Below are 27522 nucleotides of genomic sequence, written 5' to 3'. Positions count from 1 at the left end.
TAACACTGGGAGGTTTGAAATGGTATAGGAAATCATATTATTTTATGTTTACCTAAATTATATATAACATGTATGCATATACATATATACATACATACATACACATACACACACACAGTTAAATGAAGTTATGACACTTGGGGTCGGAATACTCTACCTCAAGAACCACAGACTCCCTAGTGAAAACCCTAGTATCAAGCACAAGAAATCCCTCAGGAGTTGGTTGGTCAGGGGAGTCCAAAAGATCCCTAACACAACATAGACTGCTGCTGTTGTCCTTCATTGCTCCCCAGAATTTGAAGGGAAGGCCCATTGCACTGTGGACACAGGACTTGGAGGGAATGAGATGGGACTGACCTGGAAGTCTCCTCCCAAAGGACTTTCTATCATTGTCTCCCAAGGTGCTATGCAAGCTGCTAAGGGAGAAAAGTATCTACAGTTCTAGCTACCTGTTAACACCAAGGAACACAACATCGTCTGGGTTAGAAAAAATTCACAGTGGTTCAGTAGTGGCACTTTTATCTTGGGGGCAGCCAACTTTGTCTAATTGGACTTAAGAACCCCAAATAAGGAAATTCAAGCCTGATGCTCTAAACCTAGCCAATAACCTGTGGCTAGAGAGGTCATACACTCAAAATAAGGACCTTCTATTGCCATTTTCCCAAACTAATATATTGTAACTGTCTTCTAAATACCCACAAATAAGTGTAGCTTTCACCCCTATTAAAGAAGTTTCAGTTTTGCAACAAGTGGAAAATGGCTAATGGTCGAAATGTACTGAAAAGGGACCACCAGAGGGACCACCAGAAAGCATCAGAGAGAACGACCATGTCATACACAATTCTATCACTTTTTCATCTTTTAGGGAGGTAATAAAAATCATAAAATGGTATTAAAAGGCACTACCCATCTCTGAGTCAGGGTCTCATCTGTCTTAGGCTGGTCTTGAACTCACTTTATGAACCAACCCCATTTATGACCTTGATCTCTTGCCTCTCCCTGCTGAATGCCGCAATCACAGGTGTGTGTTATCATACCCATTATATGTAGCCATGTTATATAGCTAGAGATGGAACCCAGAGAATTATGCATGCTTATGTAAGCATTCTACCAACCAAACTATACTTATGGCACACCAGCCCTATTTCCCAGGCCTGTGATGCCGGATACTCAAATGGCTGGGACAGGAAGATCATAGTCTCAAGGTTAGCCTACACAGGAGAATCCAAGGCCAGCCTGGGCAACTTAGAATTTGTTTCAAAATAAAAGGCAAAAGAAGGAGCTAGCGATACAGCTTTGTGATAGAATGTTTGACTAACATGTAAGATTTTCTGGCTTTAATCTCCAGTGAAACACACACACACACACACACACACACACACACACACACACACACACACACACACACACACGGGGGGTGGGGGGGGTTGTGAGCCATTACAGAGAGCTAGTAATAGTCCTAATTGTAAAAAAAAAAAAGTACAGTTTTGCATGAGATAATTCTTAAAAGTCTTATTTATGCTTGCTAATCTATTTATAGCTTTGTAATGTATTGTTTATCTAATCAAAAAAAAACATTGATTGCTTGAAAAATTTTTAAATGATGACTACTAAAAGTGAATTTCTTTAAAGATAGATAAAGTCTAGAAAACAAAAAAATCAAGGACTCACACACCTGAAGAATTGCTTCATTAAGTCGCTCTGAAGATTTAAGACTTTCCTGAGTTCCATCAAGAAGTAAAGCCACTGTTGGGGCTTGGCACATATTTGTTCTGTCCTTGTCCTGGAGTCGCCTCTTTTCTTCCTCCGCCAAGAGAACAGACAGGAACTGGAGGGTGGCAATACTCAGGGCAGGGCACCTGACTGACAAGCCCACACATCTGCACAATGCATCTAAAGGGAGAATTATTTCAGATGTAAAAGTTTGAAAACATCTTCAAAATTATGGATGGAATTAATCAGATTTTAGTAGTTACATTTATATCATTCTTATTTTTAATGCTATAAATAATTAAAATTATTAAATAATTATTTAATGCTAATTCTAAAATAATTATAAAATAATTCTTATTTTTAAAGTTATCAATAGCATATGTACAAAAAAGTTTTAAAGTCAATATTAAGGCAACACTGAGAGTTGAGAAATCTATTTAATTTTTCATTATATGAGTTTTTCAGTATGTATACTTAGGGACAATGTGTGGATGACTACTTTGAGCTAACATTTAAATCTCCTAGAATTTTTAAGTTCTGAATTTTTCAGTACTAAGAAAATGTTAGCCAGAATTTGGAGGTATGGCTGAAGTATAATATAGCACTTGTCTAGCATGTATGTGGTCCATACAGAAGCCTCTATTTTATGTTTCCTAAAAATACATTTTAAAAAGGTTAGACATAAATATTTATGTAAAGTATTGCTATGTTAAAGTTTATGAGACTATAAAAATACCAAAGTTTACTTACATAAAAAGTCACTTGTTTATTTTAATGAGAAACAAAATATAAAAAACCTAATTTTTGATATATCTTGAGAAAGAAAATATTTTAGAATTTCCTGTGTTGTGTATGAGATTCTATGTATGTACATTTTAACACAGAATGCAGATAGCAAAAAAGGAACAATTTTTGTGGGAACAAAAATTAATATATCTAATTGTTTTATAATATATCTAATTATAAAAATGTGTATGTTATGAGGACCCTAAGAGAGACATACATGGATCTAATCTACATGGGAAGTAGAAAAAGACAAGATCTCCTGAGTAAACTGGGAGCATGGAGACCATGGGAGAGGGTAGAAGAGGAGGGGAATGGAAAGGAGGGGAGCAAAGAAAAAATGTATAGCTCAATACAATCAATAGAAAGAATTTTAAAAATTAAAATGTATATGTTAACACACATTTTCATGAAACCACAGACTGCTCTTACTTGGTTTTTGACATACTGAAATTTATTGCAATTTTTCAAATCTGTATTTTGGGGGAAAGGAGGCTCATGTGGAGTATTGCAAATTCTCAAGTCAAGTACCCTGTAATTCTTTCGTAGGCCATGCCATAACTATTTGGAAAATTTACACATTTAACTGGGAATAAAGTTTACCAATTTTTATTATATGAAAGACCCCCATCATTCAAGGATCTTCTTACCAATCACTGCCTCCCAGTGCTTGGCAAGAGCTGAGGTAATAAGAGGAAGGGAAACAGCACCAGCTTTCCTCAGCAGTGTGGCCAGAAGGTCATATAAGTGTGTCCATGTGCGATGAAAAGCCAGTACTAACTGTACATCTGTAAAATTAAGCAGAAACACTTCGAGTTATTAACAAGAGAACTCCTCAGAAATACACAATTTACCACTAATACTTTATTGCACACATGAATTACACACTTCAAAAAGAAAAACAGTAATTGCCCAGTGGCAGACTATACTAACTAGAAGAGTGACCTGCCTACCAGCTCGACTGCCGCAGACACAATACCACATCCACACCTCACTCCTACCTCAACACGCCCACCCCGGGGGACTCCAGCTGCGCAGGTGCAGGCCACACCAGTAAGAAGAACAGGTGAATGACCTCCCTGCCAGTGCAACTACTCCACTCCCTGGATTCTGTTCCCAAGGCCCATTCCAGCACTCAAGAAAGGCAATAACCACTATCGTCCCAATGAGAATTTTTGTTACTGTGATAAGACACCATGACCAGAAGCAACTTGGGAAAGAATGGGTTTATTTCAACCAACAGTAACACGTCAACGGCCATCACTAAGGACAGTCAAGACAGGGACTCAAACAGGCAGGAACTGATGCAGAGAACACGGAGGAGTGCTGCTTACTGGTTTAATCCTCAAGGCTTGCTCACCCTGCTTCTTTACAGCGCCCAGGACTGCCTGTACATGAATGTCCACAGTGAGCTGGGACCTCCACAGCAACCGTCAACCAAGAAAATGCACCATAGACCTGCCTATAGACCAATCTGATGGTGGTATTTGCTCAATCATTGTTTCCCTTCCCATATGATTCTACCCTGAGTCAAGACGGCATAAAAACTAGCCTGCACAATTATCAAATTACTACAGTTAACTCCTTTTATCCTACTGCTTCTTAAAGGTATGTTCCTCTACCCTTCTACAAAGTCACAAGCCATCCTTTCATTAAAATATGCTCAACAACAATCACAAAGTGAAATAGTAAATATAAGCCACAATGTTAGAACTGCACAGCAGACACAGTAAAACCTGAGAACGGCTACTTCTGTGAAACACACTCCTGATTTTCTCTATTCCCTCTAGCAGCTCTGTGCAGAGATGGAAAGGAAAGTACAATGTGCTAAGGTCAAGGCAGAAGAGAAAGAAAACTTTCTTTGAAGAGCCAAGCAGAGAATTATCCTACAAAGAAAACAACACTACAAACTGGTCTGAGCACTGCTGCCTGTGTGGACCCCATGCTGGAGAGGTTAACCTTCCACAGCGAGGACGCTGTCTGTGTAAATGCAAGTTGGACAGCAGTGGTTATCTCTGGACTCTCCGGTTGTACCTTTGTAGTTCTGCCACCTTTCCTCAAACTTCACTCGAGTAAGCTATAAACATTGTTCAGGCGTTCCTCAGCACCAATGAAGCGCTTGAGAGAGAGCTTTAGGGACTCACGTCACAACCTGTCCCAGTGCTCTTCAACTAGCCTGTCACTAAACTCACTAAGCGGTAATTTAGATGCTTGCTCTCCCAAGGTCCTGATGAGGAGCAAAAGCAGGGAGATCATGAGCAAGGAAGTCAGGACCGTGAGGGGTGCGTTCACCCATGAAGACGGTGGGACAGAACTAACGGGAGATCACCAAGCCTAGTTTGAATGGGACTGATGGAACATGTGACCAAACCAGACTCTCTGAATGTGGCTGACGGTGGAGGCTGACTGAGAAACCAAGGACAATGGCAATGGGCTTGGACTCTACAGCATGGACGGGCTCACTGTGAGCCTTGTCAGTTTGGTTGCTCACCTTCCTGGACTTAGGGGGAGTTGGGAGGACCTTGGACTTAACATAGTGAAGGGAACCCTGATGGCTCTTTGGCCTGGAGAGGGAGGGAGTAGGGGTATGGGTGAAAGGGAGGGGAGGGAAGGGGGAGGAGGAGGGGAGAAGATGGAAATTTTTAATAAAAAAGAAAAAAAAATTAATTCCAAAGATATGCTGTGTACTAATATACTCATATATATACTAATATACTAATGTACTATACACATTTGTAGTAACCCTTAAATAATAAAAGTCTACTCTTTTTATTCATTAAAGGCTAAAAATGGTAAAATATTTAAATTGGAAATAAAAATGTTATTAACATTTAATTTTATTACCATACTTACTGAATATTTTAATTGTATTTGTTTATGTATAAGGTATTGAATATTTGAATTAAGAAAAACTATAAATATATAACATAGCTGTATATATTAGAAATATAGCCAAAGTTTAATAAAAATCATTCAAAACTTAGTTTCTAAGAAAACAATTTAAAAATGCTTTCCCTAATATAAATTTTCAATGAACATTTACACTTTTGCAAGATACAAGAAAAAAACCTAGTTTCTAAATGTACCTTTCGATATTACCAACGATTCTGACTTGCAGTACTTTCTGGAGCTAATCATAAGTTTAAATAATTCTTTATGATAAAATATATAGGAGGAACAATAAGAAAATATTTACAAGGCCACGAGAGCGTCACACCACCTCTGCCAGGTGGACCAGGTCAAGCGACTCATCTTCATCATAGCTTTGTGGCACTAATGTTGTAACACCTTCCCTGTCTTCAAGAACTCAGTATCGGTACTGGTCAAGTAATAGCCACAAAACCCAACACGAAAAATTACTAAATAAAAAGAATTTATGAGGTATAAGTGGACTCTGCTAGACTACAGATAATTGTAATATTTACCTCACCCCTTCTCAAGAATCAATTTCATTACTGTTAAGATTACAGTCTAACCTACTAAGCTTAATTAAATTATTGCTACCATTAAAAGAATTTCTAAGCATGAAATTATTGAACTCAAACACAGAGGTAATTTTAAAGTGGATATAAATGATGCTGAGGACTGGAATTGCTCAGGATCACGACATCTTTCACTTTCACATCTCAAAGGCAAAGCAAATTGTGTGATATCAAAGGACGAACTAAGAATGAATTGAAGTCAGGTTTGATGGTGTATGTCTGTAATTCCTGATTAACTGAGAGGCTGAAGCAAATGATTTCAAGTTCAAGGGCAGCCCGTGCTACAAAATTAGGTCAAGCCCAGAGTGAACAACTTACCAAGTCACTATCTCAAGATAAAAAAATTTAAAATAGGTTGGAGGTAACTGAGTGATAAACTGCTTGCCTAGTTTGTACTAGGCACTAACATTAAATCTATGGGTTATGGAGGAAAATGAGTCAGGGTTTGACACATACAATCACCATGCTATTCATTAAATCCTATACTTTGCTTCAATTTTCCCTACTACTAAGTATTATATTTAGCTTTCAACAAACGTAGGTCTCAATATTTTAAGGTCTTAGAAAATGTTCATCTTATATGCTAAACTGACTTATACCTGTAACTGTAATTTGGCCTTAGCCAAAAATATAAAAATAGCACTCAAAGTTCACTGCAGACTGTAGCATATGTTTCAGCTAGCAGACAGAGGAGATTTTTGGTCCATTTTTTAAGCTACTCATCTGCCCTAAGTTGTTTCTGGAGCTACTTCAGATTGTTCTAATTATAAAACACACCTTCAACCCCCCCCCCAAAAAAAACAGGGGGGTGGGGAAGATGGTTTCATCTGGAGAAAAATAAGATTTGCTCCCTCAATATTGTTCACTTCTCATCTAAATGTAAAAGTAAAACTTAGCTAAAGTTCCTATTGCTGAAGATACCATGTACTTTGGACACAGGAACCAGAGGATCAGAGCTGGATCTGACCTGAAAGCCTCTTCTCTGAGGACACATTTCATGGTAGCCGAAGGTCCCATCCCAGCTTTCAAAGTAGGGAAACACCAATAAACCTAACTAGTTAAGATGCCTATGAACTACAACAATGATTAGCATGGCAGTACTACCACCTGTACCTTAGTAGTAACCAACAGCTCTCTATTGAATTTCCTCCACAAGAAGGAAATCATGCCTACTACTATAACCCTAGCCAACTATTCATGGCTAGTGAAGTCATGGATCTTGTAGGAAAACCTACAATTGCCAATTTACTAAAACAGCACAATCCCTAACTACATCCTAATATTTGGCCTTATAATCACAGATAAGTATAGGTCTCACCCCTCTGGGGTGGGGGTGGGGAGTCTCATTGCAACAGATAGAAATCATTACAGAAAACCACACTTGATCAAAATTCAGAGATTGTGTGGAGTCCAGTCCCAACTAATATATCTAACTACCATACAACACCTGCCCCTAAGGTTCAGGGATCACTGCAGAAGAACAAGGCAGAAAGCGTGTAAAAAGCTGGAGGAACAACAAGTTCACTGTAATATTTCTTTTTATCTCCTAGAATGTCAGAGAAGCTGCAGCCACGGAGTCTCATCAACATGACTGCCTAAACAAGACCTGAAGGGTAACACCAACAGACATGCTAGAATGGAAAAGGAAAATCTCATAGGGCCTCAACCCTAGACAAAAAAATAATGTCAAGTAAGGAATACTGACAGTGGGAGAGACCTCCTTAGGAAAAATCTCCAAATTGGTTATCCAATACCAAGTGGTCTTTCCTGAAATCATATACAGATAAGTCCATCATACGAACTGAGCAGGTTGTGTGTGTGTTGGAGGAATGTGGGGAGGGAGGATAACAACTGAAGAAACAGAGATCATGAATTTGAGAGACAATAGAAGACAGAGACATGGGAAGGGCTGAAGGGAAGAAAAAAAATGATGTGATTACATTTTAATTTTTAGAACATTAAAAAAACTTACCTAATACATCTTTGGTACACACAATGAGAACTCGGATGACATTAGTGATAAGAGGTTTCAAGAGCTCATCCTGTGTCACAAGGTTAGGATCTACCAACAGACAGGACTGCAAAAGCTGGGACAAAGAGGATAGGAATTCCAAGAGAAAGGAGGCCTATTTGCAAAAAGACAAAGAATATAATAAATAAGCAGATCTCATGAAAAGCCTATCTCAGTCACATCATGATGTTGTAAGAAATCATTTCTTTATAAAATACACAATAAAGCACTAAAAAAAGCACTCAGCATAAATTATGTGCTATAAACTTAATATGCAGCAGGCAAGCATAGCTTCCAATATTAGAAGCATGGTCAGTAATGGTCACACTAGGACTATTAACTATACCACCAGTAAATAAAGCAATATTTTCAAAGCCTATTTCTGTATTCCATTTAAAGAAAGTCTTTATATTTTAAAAGTAGGTAACTTGTAGAACCAATATCATAGAAGAAGCATAGAGGATATTTAAAGTCAAAGTAAACTAGTTTGTAAAGAAAAATCTGATTAAGAAAATATTGGTCAAAGTGCATAAGAATGGAAGAAAATACATCTACCCTAATAGCCCAGCTAGTGTCATCAATAAAATTTATTTTTGCTTTTAGTTGTATATAACTATAAATACATATAATATAAATATAAAAACAATATTCTCAAGTGTGAGAGAAAAAATTAAATTTCCATGATTAACTATAAAACTATCTCTGGAATTCTAATGCTAATACTCTAAGTAGTACCTGGTAAATCTCCTTTCAAAACTTCCTCTGACCGACAGCAGTAAAGAAGAGCAGGTGTGTCATATGTAGCCACTGTTCTTAAGCAGTGCATCCTTAAAGGAGAACTATAGAGAGCTACCCGAGGTCGGTTTCTATGTACAAAAGCACAGTCTTTTCATTCATCTTAGTTTGGTGCTGTGAGACTGTAATTAGGAGTGGGCACTGATCTCCATTTGTGGGGTGTCCATGTCTCCACGGTATACAGTCTCAGACCCCTTAAAGACAAATAGTTCTCTTACTTCTATGAGTATGAAATTCCTCTATAGAATATGCTAGCTTCTTTTGTATTATATAAAAGTACATGTTCCTTTATCCTTCAGGAATTCCTTCTACAAATTTTGAAATTTAATTTGTTTATTTCTGTAACACTTCTGTTGCTCTTTTATATTGTTGGAAACAGGGTATAATGTAGTCTGTGCTGGCTTAGCACTCACTGTGTACTTGAGAGGTCTTGAACTTCTGATCTTCCTACCTCTATTTCCTAAGTGTTGGGATTATAGGTAAGTACCTCAAGACTGCTCTGTGAAGTGTTTGTGATCTCTTCATCTTCTGCCCTATTAAAGTTACAGCAAGTCTAATCTCTGAGTACTGGAAATATTATTATAAATAAGCCAGTGAGAAACATGAGAGGAAAAACCTATTTTGTAAATTAACCATTTAAGATTAAATATTAATATAGCTAATATACTATCTTTTCCTATTTATAATATTCTTAGAAACAAACAATGAAACAACAAAACCTACCAATCACACGCTCCAACACTGTCACCTCACTATCAGCCTTCTGTACCTGGCTCTGCCTCAAACGTCCATAGCTGTTTTCCTTTTGGCCCAGGTCTCTTGTTCTACTTTATTTTATTTTATTTTGATCATTGTGTACCAACTACTCCTCTTGTGTAGCACCCCTTTGTCCAATGAATGTCACTTTTTTTTTTCATACCATTTGTTACTATCTGGTCCCAAACTTACATTTTGTATGTGCTCCTATCTGTCCCTTGCACCTAGATTCCTTATGGGCACAGATGTTTGCTTTGTATCAACAGCAGCAACTAGAATGGAATCTGGTAAATGTTAGAGTTTCCTGGATTCCTGTACAAACAACAATGTACAGACTTTAATCCATACAAGGTGGGCAGCACAATGGATCAGAGTGTCCTCTGGAACCAAACTGCATGGCCAACTCTCCTTGCTCTGCTCTGTACTGTGGGAAATCCCTCAACTTCCCCCATTTAATTTGTAACATTATGGCACTGATGATTGCTCCTGTGATTTCTTGTGCATATATTTGAACCCATCAATGTTTGTTTCTGCTATCATGGTACTAAACTGTACATTCAAGACACAACTACAGGCCAGGTCCTGCCCTCATTGCTGACTGTGCTTTCTAGTTTCATTTTCCCCTCATAGATCCAGCTCCAGCAATTCTGGATTTTTTGCTGTTTCTTGGATAGACCAGCCAGACTCTGGAGCCAGAGGCCTTGTTCTGCCTGTAGACCTGTCTTTATCATGTCAGGTCACACATATGATTGGAAAGGTTTTCCCTGGACACTAAGTATAGGCCTCTGCCTCAATATCTGGTGCTGTCCTTTGCTTTATTTTTTCTTCTGAATGCTTGTCATCCTTAAATATACATGGGTTTGCTATGTATTTTCTTAATATAAAGAGAAAAATTTTTAATGACTTAAGAGGGATTTTAAACCAGAGAAGGCATTAAGTTAAAACTTTTCAATTGTACCAACAAAAGAGTAAATAGAACATGTATCTTATGAATAAGCTAATTCAATAAAAATACTACACTAAAAAAAAACATGTGCCTCAAAAATGGCACGCAGAATATTTCCAAGGCACTCTAGAGGCCTTCTGTGTTCAAAGAGTGCAGCACAAAACACACTTCAGTCTCCACTTTTCACCCCACCCACACAGAACAATTGTTAAATTTTGGTCTTTAAATAAAAATTCTAGCAGTAGCAACTATATTGGAAAATGCTAAACATATTTTAAATACAGAACCTAGGCAAGAACCCGAAATTTAGTGAATAGCTGTGAAGAAAAAAATTAAAATTTATTTTTGTCACCTTGCAGAAATATGCTTTTAGTTTCTTGTTTGTTTTGTTGAGAATAAGGCCTTGCTACATAGCCCTGGCTATGCTGGAACTCACAGTAGATCATGCTGATCTCCAACTCACAGAGATCCACCAACCTCTGCCTCCCACATGCTGGGAGGTTTAGCTGGACTGTAGTGATATACACCTTTAATCCCAGCCCTCAAAAGGCAGAGGTAGGTAGATCTATGTGAGTTCAAGGCCAGCCTGGTCTATAGAGTGAGTCCAAGACAGCCAGGACTACACAGGGAAACCCTGTCTTGTGGGGTGGTGAGGTGCGGGGGGCAGGGGAGGAGCATGTTAGTCTAACAACTTCAACCTAGGTGAAAATAACACCTCGATAGCCTAAAATAATAGGATTAAGTGGTCTATACCAGTGCCCCTTTATAAAACAGTGCTCCAAGAAACTTTACTAAACATTTATAATATTAATTAAATTTATAATATTAGTAATGGAGTTAGGAAAAGTGCCCACTGTTCTTTTCTCCCCCGGTTTCTCTATCAAAGTTAAAATTTTAAGTAACCTATTTAAAAGCATCCACTATTATGCATATACTGAGAGATTCCCATCCTTTTCTTAAGGTTGGCTCTCCTTAGAATTTGTTGTTTGGCCCACAAGGCAAAGAAATCAATGATACAGAAGAGAGGTTGATCCCAGGTACTTACCTGAGCTTGAGTATGTTCAACAGCAGATGATAAAGCCAGCGGGGTCTTGAGTTCCTGGACACACATCTCTATGACAAAGGCATCCACAGTACTGTCAAATAAGGAATACCCCATAGATAGATAATTACTATGCTTCTTATTAAAGACAAAACATCACAATGTGAAGCTTCAATATAAACCTGAATATAAATAAAAAGGACATTTACAAGAAAACAAAATATTTAAGATTTCCCAAAGTATTTAAGAAAACAGGAAAATATTGTGCTAAGTAAGTGTGAAAAACAGAAAATTCTACGAAGTGAAATAGCCGTAATCAGTATCAGTAGTTGATAGGAAACCACACAGGGCCTGCACCTGTCATGCTGTCCTGTGAGCAGCCTGTAGAGGACGAGCTCGCTCGACTGCCAATCGACGTGAGTGGGCCTAGCTCACTGGGGGAGGCACTATCCCAGGGCAAGTGGACCTGAAGATGTAAGGCTCCAGGTGCCTGCTCAGCTTAGCTCAGCTTCTCTTAATAATGACGACCTGTAACAACTTCTTCTTCTTTTTTTTTTTCGTTTTTTGAGACAGGGTTTCCCTCCCTGTATTTTCTAGAGCCTGTCCTGGAACTAGCTCTTGTAGACCAGGCTGGCCTCGAACTCAGAGATCCGCCTGCCTCTGCCTCCCGAGTGCTGGGATTAAAGGCGTGCGCCACCACCGCCCGGCTGGGAACATAATTCTGATATGAGTGCTAGAGATAGGAATCTTCAAAATCCTTCACATCCAATGAAAAATAGCCAAGCAGTTTATATTACATCCCTTGTCTCTGCTATAAGATTTAGGACCACTTCATTTTTTTTTAATTAAAAAAAAATCTTTTTGATCTAAGCAATCAAGTTACGAAGCTAATACAAGTTTATTAATAAAAAGAGGGAGGAAATAACAACAGCAACTGTGAAGACAACTGTAGCAAAACAAAAGCCTGAACTTACTTGATATAAGAACAAAAGAGAATATACTGCCAGGCAATACAGTCCTGTGTTTATTCATCTCTACTCCCATTTACCTCTTACCTACAAAGAAACTCTATGAGATGGGCTTGCTGAAAGGCATTTGCAGCATCCCTTGGAGTAACTGCCAAGAGGTTGTCTAGAAGGCTGCAGATTGCCGACAGAAGAGATGGAGTAACAAACGTATACTGCTTGTGCAGGGGAGCAGAGAGCGCGGAGTCACAGGGTCGCACTGGTCTGGGTTCACACTGACCTGTTATTTAAAAAACAGCATGAAAATTATTCAATTTACCTGGTGGTTATTAATAAAAATTTAACTCCTCATAACACAGGAAAGTTTGTCAAGATAGAGAGGTGGATGACTGGTTAATTCTTATAACTGCATGGTAAAGTTTAACCGTGAGGCTAGGGAGACTGCTTCTATTCCCAACCCCCAACTCCCGAGTGTACGTGTGCACACACAGAAGCACCCAACATGCAAGAGCCAAGGTTAGAATACAGTCATTTTCTCCCCCCTCCCTGAAATTCTAGGTACCAGAATGTTCCCAACTTCCAAATACTTTACAGGGTCCATTTAACACCTCTAGTCATTTACTATTTCATTTACAGACACCCACAGAAAAACCTCCTTGTCTATCTGCTCCTTTGCTATCTTAAGTCTATCTGAAGAAGTTTAAGAATGCTAATTGCAAAAGGTAACATAGCATCATGACTTGAACGGTTGCCACAATTTTCTTTGCCATTAAGTCTGAGGGTGAAAGTCTATGAAATGCTAGACCAACATGTTTGTATCCCACATTAGTTTCGTGTTTTGTCAGTTTAAGTTTCCTTTTCGTTCTCTTTGTAACACACAAAACATAAAATATGGTTATTAAAGCCTAACTAAGCTAAGAAGTATATGCAGGAAAGTGACTATGTCTACTGCAGAGTCCTTTTACCTTGTACTTACCCTCATGTACTTCCTCCCTAACAAACCAGTCACACTGATAAACTTCCTGCCTAATGTTATTACAAATGAGGATATACATGTATTTTTTAATTCCCCTTTTATTATTTTATTGATTTCAGGTATATGTTTGTTTCCTCTATGTCTATACTTGTGCACAGTATGCATGCCTGTTGTATGCAGATGCCAGAGGAGGGCGCCAGAACCCATGGAACTAGAGTTACAGATGATAATGAGCTGCTACTTAGGTGCTGGAAATCAAATCCAGGTCCTCTGGAAGAGCAACCAGAACTCTTAAAACACTGAGCTGACTGTCAAAAAAGTAGAACTCTATAAATACTATATACTCTAAGTATATATTTTTAGTGGTTTTTGTGCGATGTATGTGTGGGAATGTCCAAGTATACACATGTGGAGGTCAAAAACAAACTTGGGTGTTCCACTTTATATGTTCTCTCTCCTCTCTCTGTCTGTCTCTGTCTCTCTCTCTGTGTGTGTCTGTCTCTCTCTCCCTCCTTTTCCTTCCTCCCTTTCTCTGTCTGTCTCTCCTCCCTCTCTCCCCCTCCCTTCCTTCCTCTCTCTCTCTTAACCAGAACCTCAACAATGCAACCAGACTGGCTGCTCCCTGAACCCCAGTTTACCCGCCTGTTTCTGTCCCCACACTACCATGAAAAGCACGTGTCACCACAGCCAACATTCACAAGGGAGCTAGAGGACTGCACAGCAAGCCCACTGAACCATCTCCCTACTAACCCAGTACATGCTTTTGTTACTTACCAATATTTGGGGAAGGAGGGACAACAATTTACTGTATACCAATTTTAACATACCTCATTTTTAAAAAGCAGAATAGTTCATTACATGGACATTAATCTGAAGCCAGCCCCTCCTTATGGGAATCTAGGTATTTGATATATTTTCTAATTGCAAACAATATTTCACTAAATAATCATGTGCATATGTATTTTTATACTGTTAATAATCATGTGCATATGTATTTTCATACTGTTAGAAATTCCTATCTGTAAGATAAATAAATTTATAGATTCATGAGATATTGCCAAGTTCTGCCCAAAAATGTTATACTAATTGCATTCCCTCTTAAAATTTATAGAAGTGTTGTTTTCCATAGCCTGGCCAAGAGGATGCACTGCCAATGCATTTTAATAGTTGGCAATTTAATTTAACAGCTAAGAAGGAGGGTCACAGTGTAGCATTAATTTGTACTTATCCAGTAATATGGATTCCTCACATTTTCTGTACATGTCTGCCTCGTGTTTCTGTTCATTTTTATATGGAGTTAGTTATCTTCCTTCTGAAAAACTGAGAATATTTTACATGCTTACAACACAGCCATGTTACAAATAGTTATGTTGGTTTTTCAAGAAATCTCTTCACTTTATGGCAATTTCTGTCATAGAAGTTACCTTTTTAACTATTATTATTAAATGTAAAATGTGTCATTTTTTACTGATATTTGAAGAAGCAAAATTAGAAAGCTTTCTAGTACTTTTATAGGCAGTATTTGCAGAAACTCCCTTTTCACTTTGAAACCCAGATAATTGTATATAAGAATGCTCTTGTGTCAAACGGCTAGCCAGTTTTTACCACTATTATCAAAAGATCCATGGCTTATCCAAAGATATGAGTCACCCTTTAATCATCATGGATACATCTTCAGTTCTATTTGTCTTTCCACTGCTGGTAATAAAAACAAATTCAATTACAGTTCTCTGTATGTGATAACATCTATGTAGCACTTGTCACCTTTTAGACCATTTTCCTGGCAACTTTGGTACACTTATTTTTGTTTTGTTTTAATTGTTAATAGAATCTTATTTACCATACAGAAATGTGGTGGTATTTTGACTGGACAGTAATTCATAGATTACCTTATAGAGAATTGACACTTGATAACTTTTTGACGTCAAGTTATCCTATCTAATATAATAGTTTTTTTTATATTTGTTCCCATCTATTTTCATAGGTTTGGAGAATATTTTAAAGTTTTTCTTCTATAAATGATGCAGCGGCTGGTGAGATGGCTCAGCAGGTATAGGCAGCTGCTGCCACCAAGCCTAAGAACCTAAATTCAATTTCTCAAATTCACAAGGTAGAAGGAGAGACCCTACTCCTGCAAGCTGTCCTCTGACTTCCACATGCACAGTGTGGTACTTGTGTGTACCCCTCACTCAATAATTAAGATTCATAAAAATCTGAATATATTTTGTAATTTTTTATTGTCTGCTCCTGCATAGTTACTTCCTTTGTTGCACTACCGGTGGCCTTGTCTACACTGTACTCATTGTTCATAGGGATATATATAAAGTCTATTAATTTCTGTGTATTTTTGTTATTTTGGTGAATTTTTTGTATTTATCATTAACTGCTTAAATATTTGTAAGAATACAAGATAGATGTTCAATTAAGTATTTTCTGTTATTAAGCCCTTTTATTTACTAACATAAGTTACTGGAAACCAAGGTGGAACCCTGTTTATGAAATTATTGGGAACAAATATTGTAATACAAATTCAACGAAGCAAACATTTTTCTAAGAATATTTTTGATGTGAAATTCCCCTCTGTATGGTGTGAATATCATTGGTTAACAAAGGAACTGTTTGGGCCTATAACAGAGCTCTAGGGAACAGAGCTAGGTGGGGAAAACTAAACTAGATGCTGGGAGAGAGGAGGTGGAGTCAGGGAGAAGCCATGGAGCCTCTGCCAGAGACAGACATACTGAAACTTTGCTGGTAGGCCAAAACCTGGCGGTAATGCACAGATTAGGATGTAAAATGGGTTAAATTAAGATGTAAGAGTTAGCCAGAAATATGCTTAAGCTATTGGCCAAACAGTATTGCAAATAATATAGTTTCTGTGTGATTATTTCGGGGCTGAGCAGCCCAGGAACCAACAAGAGGCCTGCTGCAACATATTTTATATAAATCAGAATTCACATTTAACTCCTTTTCAGAAAAGTATTATTTCATTCAGGTCAGAAATTTAATGCTACCAAATGAGGTTAAAACATTCTCTAGAATTAAAAGACCAGTTGCAAACTTCAATGTAAATACAACTTAAAGCAGCGATGGTTGTGTCCCAAATACAAAGAATGAACCACACTGGCATTTGTAAAAATAACATTGCAGGGGGTTGAGGATTTAGTTTGTGCCTAGCATGAAAATGGTCCTGGGTTTCACATCCAGCTTCAAGGAAAGTAAAAATATACTATAGGTTGCTTATGTGAATTTCTAGAACTCATAAAGACCCATAGATCTGTTTCAAGTGACGGCCTTGAGGTAAGTTCTGGAAGGCCGTCTCTGGGTCTTTATGAGTCCTAGAAACTCACGAGCTCCAGCTGCAGCCTCTTCACTCTGGTCACCCATCCTAAGCTTTTCCAGAAAGAGGGTAAAGAAACAGAATGAATATTCAGTACTTACTGACTCAAGTACTCAACACTGCTCAACTGGTAAGGAGCCAGATGGCGATCAGGAGTTACTCTAAACAAGTCCCTAAACAATGAACGGTATCTTTAAACGATTTATTTTTTCAAGTATGTAAATGTGGGGGTTCACCTGAGTGCAGGTGTGCACACACAAGCTGGGAACCCAACTCGGTCCCTCTGCGTCCAGTGGGTCACACTCTCGTCTGCTGAGCCACGGCTCTAGCGGCTCAGACTCTCAATAGCCAAATTTTCCTTTGTTACTTCACCACCTTTGTTTTGTTAGCTTCTGTTTTGTTTTATTTTGTTTTTTGGATTTTCAAGACAGGGTTTCTCTGTGGCTTTGGGGCCTGTCCTGGAACTCGATCTGCAGAGCAAGCTGGCTTCGAACGCACAGAGATTCGCCTCTCTCTGCCTCTAGAGTGTTGTGGTTAACCTCCCATCTTACTTCTGATTATTTATTCTAGATTATCCTAAACTGTCTGTGATTTGTTTAATTAGTAATTTGTTCTCAAAATATTTAGTTTAAAAATTGTCTGGACTTTTTCCTCTTTTCCTTTCTCCCTTCTCTATCCACCTCTCTTCCTATCTTCTATTAAAGTAGAATATCTTCCTAAAAGAAAAGGATATCTTGAGTGGGCTCAGGCAACAAATCAATAGGTAAATGCTTGCTAAGAACCATGGGACCTTGAGTTCAGATGCTCATGACCCCTGAAATTGCTGGGTATGGCAGCAAACATCCGCAACCCCAGTGATGAGCGGTCAGAGGTAAGCAGATCACAGGCCCTGTAGTGAGCTTCAAACTAAGGAAGAAACTCTGTCTCAAAACACAGGAGGGAAGACAGGGCACACAATCTCACCCCCAGCCTGAGAGCAAAGGGCAGTTGTTAGCTGCTGATAGAGAGATAGTTTTCTCTAAGAATGTAGCCACTGTTAAATTGACCATGTTCCAGTGGAAAAAAAAAAATCCAAAAATATTTGAAAAGCACAGTTTGTCTTGAAAAGTTTCATGGCACCGGGGAAGCAGAGGTAGACAGATCTCTGAGTTCAAGACCAGATTGGTCTATAAAGGAAGAAGTTTAAGATGGTTTGGCTATACAATCAGATCTTGTCTCAAAAATGGGGATAGAGAAGAGAAGGTAGATCTGCGAAGAGTTGGGAGAATGGGAGTGGATATGCTCAAGACATACAAAACTCAAAATTCTCCAAGAACCAATAAAGAAAATATAAGCAAAAGCCTTCTGGTACATGTGGGGCATTCAGAGAACACTCTGCACGGATGATTCTTGGATGATGGAAAGAACTGTTTGGCTATCTCTAAAGAAAGAGAGGAAATTCTGCTCAGTGCTCTTCAAAGGGAAAAAGGAAAGATGCTCAAAAAACTTAACCCATGGAGCTCAAGTGGACACGGTACAAGGAAATGCACAGCAAGTATAGGACATCCAGGAGAACACCACCTGTCCAAGTTAAGGGAGCTTGCAGGGTTCCCATGAAAATCTCATGAGGAAGTAAATGTAGGTCACACCGCTCACAGCCGCAACCTCAATGATGCACTACAAGATCCAAGTTCACATATATTAAATTTTCTGTGCTATTAAGGGTGACTGAGAAAGATTCCTAATGTTAACCTCTGGCCTATACACACACACACACACACACACACACACACACACACACACACACACACTACCTGGAGTCACAAACTGGTCAAGTGCAGTCTCAGACGGAAGTGTTGATGGCAGCAGTGGCTGAGTCTCAGCACTGCCCACTGAGGCCGCCACCTGTGAAGCAGACAGGGTGCTTTACTCATTAATACTGAAGCATGGAAAATAAAACAAACAGTAGATATGAAAAATATCCTTAAGGAAGCAAATTTACAATGAATTTTACTAGTTACCATAACAACAAAACACTTTTAATCCTGATTATGGCTGGTTTTCTGATAATGGCATTTTCTATGACCCTTTTTAGCAACTGTTACAATGTCCATAAATCAGTAACACAAAAGAACTAAATTTGATTTGAAGCCCAATTAAAATTTTAGGTTTCTGATATAAATAATTTATGGTTCTTACGTGCCTAAATGTTTACACTTATTTACACTTCTTTACCTCAAATTTACTGTTTTTGAGATTCTTAATTCTTTGCTTTAGATTTGTTATGTAATTCAGTGTTTGGCCTCCATATATGTATGTTTATCATTTATGTGCCTGGTGAGCACAGAGAACAGAAGAAGGCATTGGATCCATCAAAAATGGAGTAAACTTAACTAGAATCCTCTGTAAGAACAAGAGCTTTTAACTGTTGAGCCATTTCTCTAGCCATATTTTCTTTTATATATAATACAATGGTTTGCTTTTGATGTTTCAAATTATACACTTAAGTTTTAATAACACCTATAAAAAATCAGTGTAAATGCTGAAGAGACAGATGACTCAGAATTTAAAAGCACTTGCTGTTCTTCTAGCGAACCTACATCTAATCCCTAGTGGCTCACATGGTGGCTCACAAACATATATAACTCCATTCCCAGGAGACTTATATCCTATTATAGCCTCTGCAGATACCAGGTACATGTGGTAAACAGAAATACAAACAGATAAATAAACAAACCATACACATAAAATAAAGTTTGGGAAACCTTGCAGATCTAGAATTTAAAAAAAAAAAAACACAGCGAAGTATTAAAAGATTTTTTTCTAACTTGCCTCATATCAGAAAAGAACTTAAAGAGCTTGGCAAAATGCTGACACTGTGTTTCAGAAAACAACATTTTTATAACATTAAATCTAATAGAAATGCTGTAGAAAGCAAACACAAATTCACCTAGAGGTCTATAGATGAGGCCGCGGCTGTCTAAAATTGAATGCACTCAGCCTGCTGTGTTTGTAACTTCTTAGGTGAAAAATACCTCTCTTATGATGGAGGGAAGATACCTCGTCTCCCATGTTTTCCTCTATGAAAAGGCACAAAGGGTGCCTGCCTGCTGAGTCCCCAGGTTAGTGTGACATATGACACAGGGCATCCGCAGAACTGATAAATAAATATTACTATGACACAGAGACCACCAGGTCACATCTATACAATCCCTGTGTTTACTCCTAAGCATATTGTACCTTTGATTTACAGTGATAACATGAAAGCAAATACTAAGATTACTTTTATTTGTAGTTTTTGGTAGAATCTCAGTTGAGAACTGACAGTATAAACCTTTCCAATAGGCAAAAACCCTCACACACATCTGTAGAGGAAGGAAACTAGCTGCCTGTGTTTGAGAGAGTATGCTTCCTTTTCCAGACTTTTCACAACACAAGTGAACCCCTCAGCTAGACTGAGACTTCTGTCCACCCCCATGTGGAGGTGGTGGATAAAGGCTTACTTAGAGTACACATCATACTTAGTCATCCTTCCTTCTTCCTAGAATAATCCTCATTCTCACTTCTTCCCACTGTAAGCAGGAAACCTAAGTAGGAGGCATAGGCCTATCCTCTTCCAATAGTAATCGCACTTAATTCATCCATAATTTCCTTGGTTCATTAAAACTGCTCCAGTGCAAAACTACCAGGCATGTCTAGTCAATGGACTGCATGTATTCCAGAATAGTTATGAATGCAGGACAATACAAAACTGCCAATTTAATTAAAATATTATTAGATTTAAAAAAAAAAAAGAAAAAAATGTTCCTGTAACTTGATTATGCAGCTCTTAGGCATGAATTCCATAGATGACATGTCACAATGTCAAAAGTCTGGATGCACCTAGTAGGCTTTTCTTGGACTTTCTCATCTTTTGTAATACACCCTGAAATCTTTAATTGATGAACTGGTGTTCCTAAATAAGACAAACTGAGTCTTCTTTGAGTTGATGGAATATATGATTATCACCTTATCATCTGGCTAAAGTTACAGAAGCCAATAAAAGATAAAGAAAACCAATATATTATATTACTGTGGCCATTGTTAACAATGCTTATGAAATACATCCCATTTCCCCATTTGTATTTTCCTTCTAACTGAAAAAACACTTAGTTCTTGCATGGCCTATAAATACTTGAGATTTATTGAAAACAAGGATATTATTTGTCTTACCCCTTTCTACTGAAGTCATAGATATGCCAACAGAGCTACTTAGGCAGAAATATTTCTTCTAAGAAGCCTCTTGATTCATCCCTACATATACTACTCTACAGAACAAATCTTAATTCTCAAACAAGAGTCAGTGATATTTAACTGGTATCAGTTGTAATATTACAAGCCATTTCACTATGCTGAATAAAATGTCTTCACATCTTTTTCTTTGTAAAGGCATATCTTAGTACTTTCACACCCAAAAGCTGGCTCAGCTTTGATTAAACTGTTTTTGGTAATCAAACTTCAGCCTTTAACATCAAATTCTGAATGTTTTAGTATATTACAATAGTCAGTCATTTTCCAACCTGAGCTTTATGATCTTAGCCGATTTTAACTCTTTTGAGTACTGAACATAAAAAACATATCTCGGCCACTTACATATGTGTACAGAAGTGTTGGAAGGAAGGAAAATGGCTATTTCATATACAAATAATTATTTAATCACTCTTACAGTGTAACCTCTCTGCATGTTGACTACATAACACACCAAAGACATTTGGCTTTCAAAGCAGAGTATAGCATTGTGGACAACAACAGAGGGTTTGGTTACCAGGGTCTCACTCTATCCCTCATTTCTTCTTTTGTCTTAGTAGGTAAAATGTAAGACTTGGAAGAGAGACTGCGAAGTGACGCCATCTAGGAAAGGCACAGTTATTGTGTCAGCAACTAACAGCAGCTACAGATGCTCACCTGGGGTCAGCATGAGAGTGGGACCAACAGTCCGGGTGGATGAAGGAAGCACTTGGGGAGCCCCATCCTTCGCTACTCAACCAAATGCTACTGATAGATGTAGGAAGATGGGAGCTACTGCCTTCAGTTATAAGCCCACTGGTGATCCCGTAAACTTTAGTGGATAGTTCTTTTAACTTGTAATAATGTTGATATAAACCAAAAAAATGTAAACTTGATTTTTCTTTCTGTATCAAGGTCTTCTTATATATGACAAATATAGTTAGTTGAATAAAACAAAATAGTTAACACAAAAAATTATTATTTATTGATTAGTACTGATAAACAATGAATGAAAGAGCTTAAGGTAGATCTTATGGGTTGGCTGTCTAATTTCCTCCTAATGCAACCTAGTGCACCCCAACCACCCTCTGTAACTATCTTTTGTTCTCTGGATACCACGAGGTAAACATCTCTGCTCCCACATGTTTCCCTTCATGACCTTCTGCCCACTAAGGACAGGCCTAGGAACAACAAAGCCATGTAACCATGTGCCTGAATCCCTAAAACTGTTAATTTCAATATAGCTTTCATGCCTGAGATAGATTTTTCTTAAGCATCGAGTCATGATGACTAATGGTTTATTAGCATAGCTATTTCATAGTCTTGTAAAAACTGGATCACTTGAGAAAACTTACTTTTAAGCAAGTATTGATGGTGTTCTTCTGTGAATTTTCTGTGAACCAATTAATAAAACTCATTTTGGCATTTGATCATATCATTTCTCTTGCTGAACTAAAAATACATGCTACCTTTACATATAAGCTTGGAAAGTATGACATCTAGTGGGAACAGGGTAATTATGCTACATTTCCACAAAGAAGTCTAGTTTAGCACTAAATACAAGCACTCTCTTTTGAATCTAATAAAAACAGGGGAAAAGGAAAGAGGACAATATAGGAGGTAAGTTTTATCAATGTCTATATAGTTATATTATCACATATACATATTATTTAAACTTCTTAAATCAAAGATACCAAATCTTTGCTTCTCTAATAGATTCTACAACACAGTTATTATCAACAAATACTTGAAAATTTGATGTTTTTTAATTAAGAAGAAATGCTTTTTGTATGCTTGAATAAAATTAAAGACCAGCATCTGTTATTAGGAAGAAAGCCACATACGCAAGAAAGAAGATATCCAAGAACAGAGAAATTTTACATATTTTAGATATTGAAAAAAAGTTTCTCATACAAGTATTTAGAGATGTGTTTGAATTATCAGTACTACATTGAAATCATCTTAACAGGTTAGCGTTCTCATTCTGCCTTGCCCTTAATTAAAAACTCAGGCTAACTAACGAATTTTTAATTATATAGATTATGTTTCATCTATTATTTATGAAAACATTTTGGACACCATTCTCTCTTGATTCTATCAGAAAAGATATGAAAGAGGAGTTGTGACTCTCAACTGAAAGAAGCTGGGCGATCCCTAGTTGAAATTCCAACCCTGTCTCTTACAGCACAATCTATTTAACTTCAGAATAATACACTTACGTGGGAAAGCACAAGGGTGTCTACCACACATGGCTAGTTGAACACATAACAAACTATTTGAGTAAATGCAGAGCAGGAATCTTCTCAGAATACACGTTATAAGAGCTACAGTGATTAAAATCATAACCTTAAGCTTATATATAATATTTTATCACTACAATCCAAATTCAAACTTATTCAGAGACTCAAAATGTAGCATTTCTGTGTCCTCTCAATTACCATTGTTTCTGAGGTGGAAAGAGAGCTTGGCTCATGATCCTGAATGGATGTCCCTGAGGGAGCCCTCCAAAACTTGAATGAGTCATCTAAACCTGTGAATGACAGAGAAGAGTTAACATGACATTTCCCAGATTTGCCAACAACTAACAGAATACATACTTCTTAAAGAAACCAACAAAACTAAAGAATGATGATTTTAACTGTGTTCATTGTAAAGTTCTTGTTGCAATTCTTTCACAGAGCCTGTCCTAGGAATTCTAATACCCTACAGCAGAATAAAACCATGAATGTACATTTCTAACAAACACCTAAAATACAACAGTACAGATTAGCTCAAGAGCCATGTTAGGAGTAATGGTGATTCATAAAATAAAAATAACTAAGTAAGTTACTTTTTTCTTTTCTTATGTTTTTAAAAAATATTTATTTATTTATTATATATACAATATTCTGCCTGCATGTATCCCTGTGGGCCAGAAGAGGACACCTGATCTCATTACAGATGGTTGTGAGCCACCATGTGATTACTGGGAATTGAACTCAGGACCTCTGGAAGAGCAGCCAGTGCTCTTATCCTCTGAGCCATCTCTCCAGCCTTGTAAGTTACCTTTCTAATAGTGACAGTCATTTGTAAAGTTCAAGTGCTTCAGTAAATGATACTTTCAATTCCTCTAAGAAGGGAATAGAAATATAAATTTATAATAAGTAATAAAATGTTAATTATAAAAATCAATGGAATTTCATCATTTCAGTTTATATAACATAAATACATTTGCATACAGACATATAAAGAAATTTATGTCTAAGTACATCACATATATACTCATTAGACAGTGAATAAATTCATATATTTGAGGGCGTTTGTATTTTTATTGAAAATTATAAAAGGAGACTGTAATTTCATTCCCAGGCTGCCCAGACCAAAATGATCACACAGAAGCTATATTAATTACAACACTGTTTGGCCAATAGCTTATGTTTCTTAAAAGTAACTCTTACATCTTAAATAATCATTTCTATTAATCTATCTATAGCCACAAGACTGTGGACTACCAGTAAGGTTCTAGCGTGTTCTTCTCCTTCAGCAGCTACATGGTGTCTCCCTGACTCTGCCTACTCTCTCTCTATATATCTCTTTCAGTTTTAGCTGTATTCTGCCCCGCCGTAGGTCAAAGCAGCTTATTCATTAATCAATAAAAGCAACACATATACAGAGGACATTCCACATCAGAAACTTTTCTGTGTTAAAATTCTATAACATTAATTTCAAAATAAAAGCAACTTATGTTAAAAGAATATTCATTTTTATGAGATCTAATTAGTATTTATGTATTATATAATACTTGGAAAATCCAAAAATATCTACCAAGAGAAGTAAAACTGCTTTAGCAAAAATCCTGATAAATTTATGATATACCAAAAATAGATTTTTTTAAAGACCTTTATCAAACCAGTTAGAAGATTTAGTTAGAAAAGATCTTATTCATAAGAAAGATTGGAGGAAAAAAAAAAACTGTTGAGATCCAAGAAATGTTCCAAAAAAGTTTGAGATTTTACTAGAGAAAAAAAAGCTATTAAAGTTCACTGAGAGGCATAAAATAACTTTAAAAACATTAATAAGATGTCAAACATGGCTGCCATGAAGAATTTTTAACACAGAATAATGTTCGAGCAATGTTTGGAGAATCAGAGACTAAAACTGCACATAAAACACATAAGATAAACATCACACAGTGGGAAATGGTAAGAGAGAAAACATAAGGATACTCTCTGGATTGCAGGACTGGAGAAATTTTTTCCTGTGCACTTTTTATTATTTTCCAAATGTTCTTTTATGAACATGTGTTTAATGTCATTTTGGCATGTGTAAGAGGTGTGCATGTTTTGTGTGTGTGTGTGTGTGTGTGTGTGTGTGTATTATAATATATAATACACATGTGATTACTTGGGTGAGGAGGTCAGAGGTTGATGCCACATGTCTTTTACAATTGCTTTCACACTTTATATATTAAGATAAGTCTCTTATATGAACACAGAGTTTTGTCATTCTGACAGGTCTAGCTAGTCAGCTTGCTCAAGGGATTCCAGACCACTGTGCATACCTTGCATGTCTTTTTGTGGTGAGGATCCAAACCCCAGTCCTCTCACTTGTGTTTTTTAAAAAAAAAAAACAAAAAAAAAACCAAAAAAACAAAAACAATTAATCATCTACCTGGCTCCTCAACCTCATTTAAAAGAAGTTATACTTTGTAAGAATGAATAATAATAATAAAGGTAGTATACTTACCATTTAAATCACTGCATTCCGAAGTTTCAGTAAAAGCAGGAAAAGTTAAATCAAACGTATATCTTCCTACATAAAAATGTTTCACCATCTGAATCAAATGTTCATAGAAATGGCAATGATATAACAGGGCCTGAAGGGCAGGTTTTCCTACGAGTGACAGGCCAGAATCCTCATCATGGACACAGGGGCCCTGTGGGGAAGACAGAGAAAAGGCACGGTTTTAAGAAACCATTTCTTCAAAGAGATCTACTGCATCTCAGTAAGGCAAAGGTGTCCCAGACCCTACCAAAGTACTTCTAGTTGTGGCTGCTTAGACTAGAATGGAAAGTATTTATTTCACTTTACTGGCCCCTGGCAGAAGGTTGAACAACTCTATCTCCTATAGGGTCAATTCATTAAAATGCTGATAATTCTCAACTAAGCAATTACACACTTGAGCATAAACACAATAGTATCTTTAAAGCTACATACAATAGTAAAACAATTATTATAAATATCTGAAATAATGTGGTCTAGGTAACGGTATTTAAAAAATGTTCTACTTAATGAATCAGCAAAAATAAACAACATAAATATTGGCATCTACAAGACACAGGTAAAACAGAACAAGAGAATTGCCATGCTTACACATCAAGGTCAGTGACAAGCAATGTGGTTCCTCGTTTATTATAAATTATTCTATCAATGACATCAAGGGCCTACCCATGCTAGGCGAGTAACTACCACTACTACCCCTATGTGGTCCTTTAAGGCATGACTTTACTAAACTACCCTTGGTGAGATATTTGTCAAAAATACTGAATCTTAACTGTCACCACTACAAGGAATTTTAAGCAAGCTATAGTATGCTTAAATGTACACAACATAATAAAGACAAGAGACATGCAACAATGAAATGAACCTAATGAAATCAACCTAAATGAAAACTGTGGTTTTGTTATGGCAGGCTATCGAGTGTGGCTCAGCAATAAAGCATGTACCTGCCATACAAGAAACCCTGAATTTGGGACTAAACGCAAACGAGCACAGACCAAACAGCTCTCAAAGGTTAACTCTTACTTCACTCTGGCTACTTAACAAAACTGAATCAATAAAACAAAAACCCTAAAATAATATAAAACTATTGTTCTATATTTCCTAGTGATGATTAATTTTACCTTGCAATATACTAATTATGTAAAATTATTTAATTCCTTTTATGAATTATGTCTATGTAATTGCCTCCTCTATCATAGAGTCCTAAATTCATAAAAATTTACTGAGAAAAGATAAACATACATAAATTGTAATGAAAACAACTATTCAACGCTCTTCACAATTAGATCTGCTGAGCCTTTAACCCATCAAATGCCTTTTGGACGGACAATGACAACAGCATTAGAAATGAGATGTTACAAACACACCATCTTCTAAGGTCCCACTTTTCTATCTTTAAAAGTGGTGATGAATATCTTGCATATCACCACAGAACCTTCATCTGGCGATGGATGGAGATAGAGACAGAGCCCCACATTGGAGCACCGGACTGAGCTCCCAAGGTCCAAATGAGGAGCAAAAGGAGGGAGATCATGAGCAAGGAAGACAGGACCACAAGGGGTGCACCCCCCCCACCGAGATGGTGGGGCTGAACAAATGGGAGCTCACCAAGGACAGCTCGATTGGGAAGGAAAAAGCACGGATATAACTGGACTCCCTGAACATGGCGGACAATGAGGGCGGCTGAGAAGCCAAGGACAATGACACTGG

At 37.3% G+C, this 27522-nt stretch overlaps 1 protein-coding gene across 3 annotated transcripts in view; it reads right to left on the bottom strand.

The window, feature by feature from the left end:
• Positions 1-27522, bottom strand: part of Rttn (rotatin) — a 141658-nt gene that overhangs the window by 22201 nt on the left and 91935 nt on the right. For 2 of the 3 annotated variants that reach the window (XM_038330131.1, XM_038330133.1), the window contains exons 33-41: positions 25777-25966; positions 25592-25636; positions 23490-23581; positions 18600-18690; positions 12584-12773; positions 11532-11622; positions 7951-8104; positions 3147-3284; positions 1676-1893 (exon numbers count right to left, since the gene is read on the bottom strand). In XM_038330131.1, coding sequence (XP_038186059.1) covers positions 1676-1893; positions 3147-3284; positions 7951-8104; positions 11532-11622; positions 12584-12773; positions 18600-18690; positions 23490-23581; positions 25592-25636; positions 25777-25966 — 1209 coding nt within the window. The remainder of the gene's footprint in view (positions 1-1675; positions 1894-3146; positions 3285-7950; positions 8105-11531; positions 11623-12583; positions 12774-18599; positions 18691-23489; positions 23582-25591; positions 25637-25776; positions 25967-27522) is intronic. The other variant, XM_038330132.1, reaches the window with a different exon arrangement.

The sequence above is a fragment of the Arvicola amphibius genome, chromosome 5 (assembly GCF_903992535.2).
Source record: "Arvicola amphibius chromosome 5, mArvAmp1.2, whole genome shotgun sequence".
NCBI classification, from domain to species: Eukaryota; Metazoa; Chordata; class Mammalia; order Rodentia; family Cricetidae; genus Arvicola; species Arvicola amphibius.
Note: the sequence above shows the minus strand (reverse complement) of the source record. Positions and strands in the feature narration are given on the sequence as shown.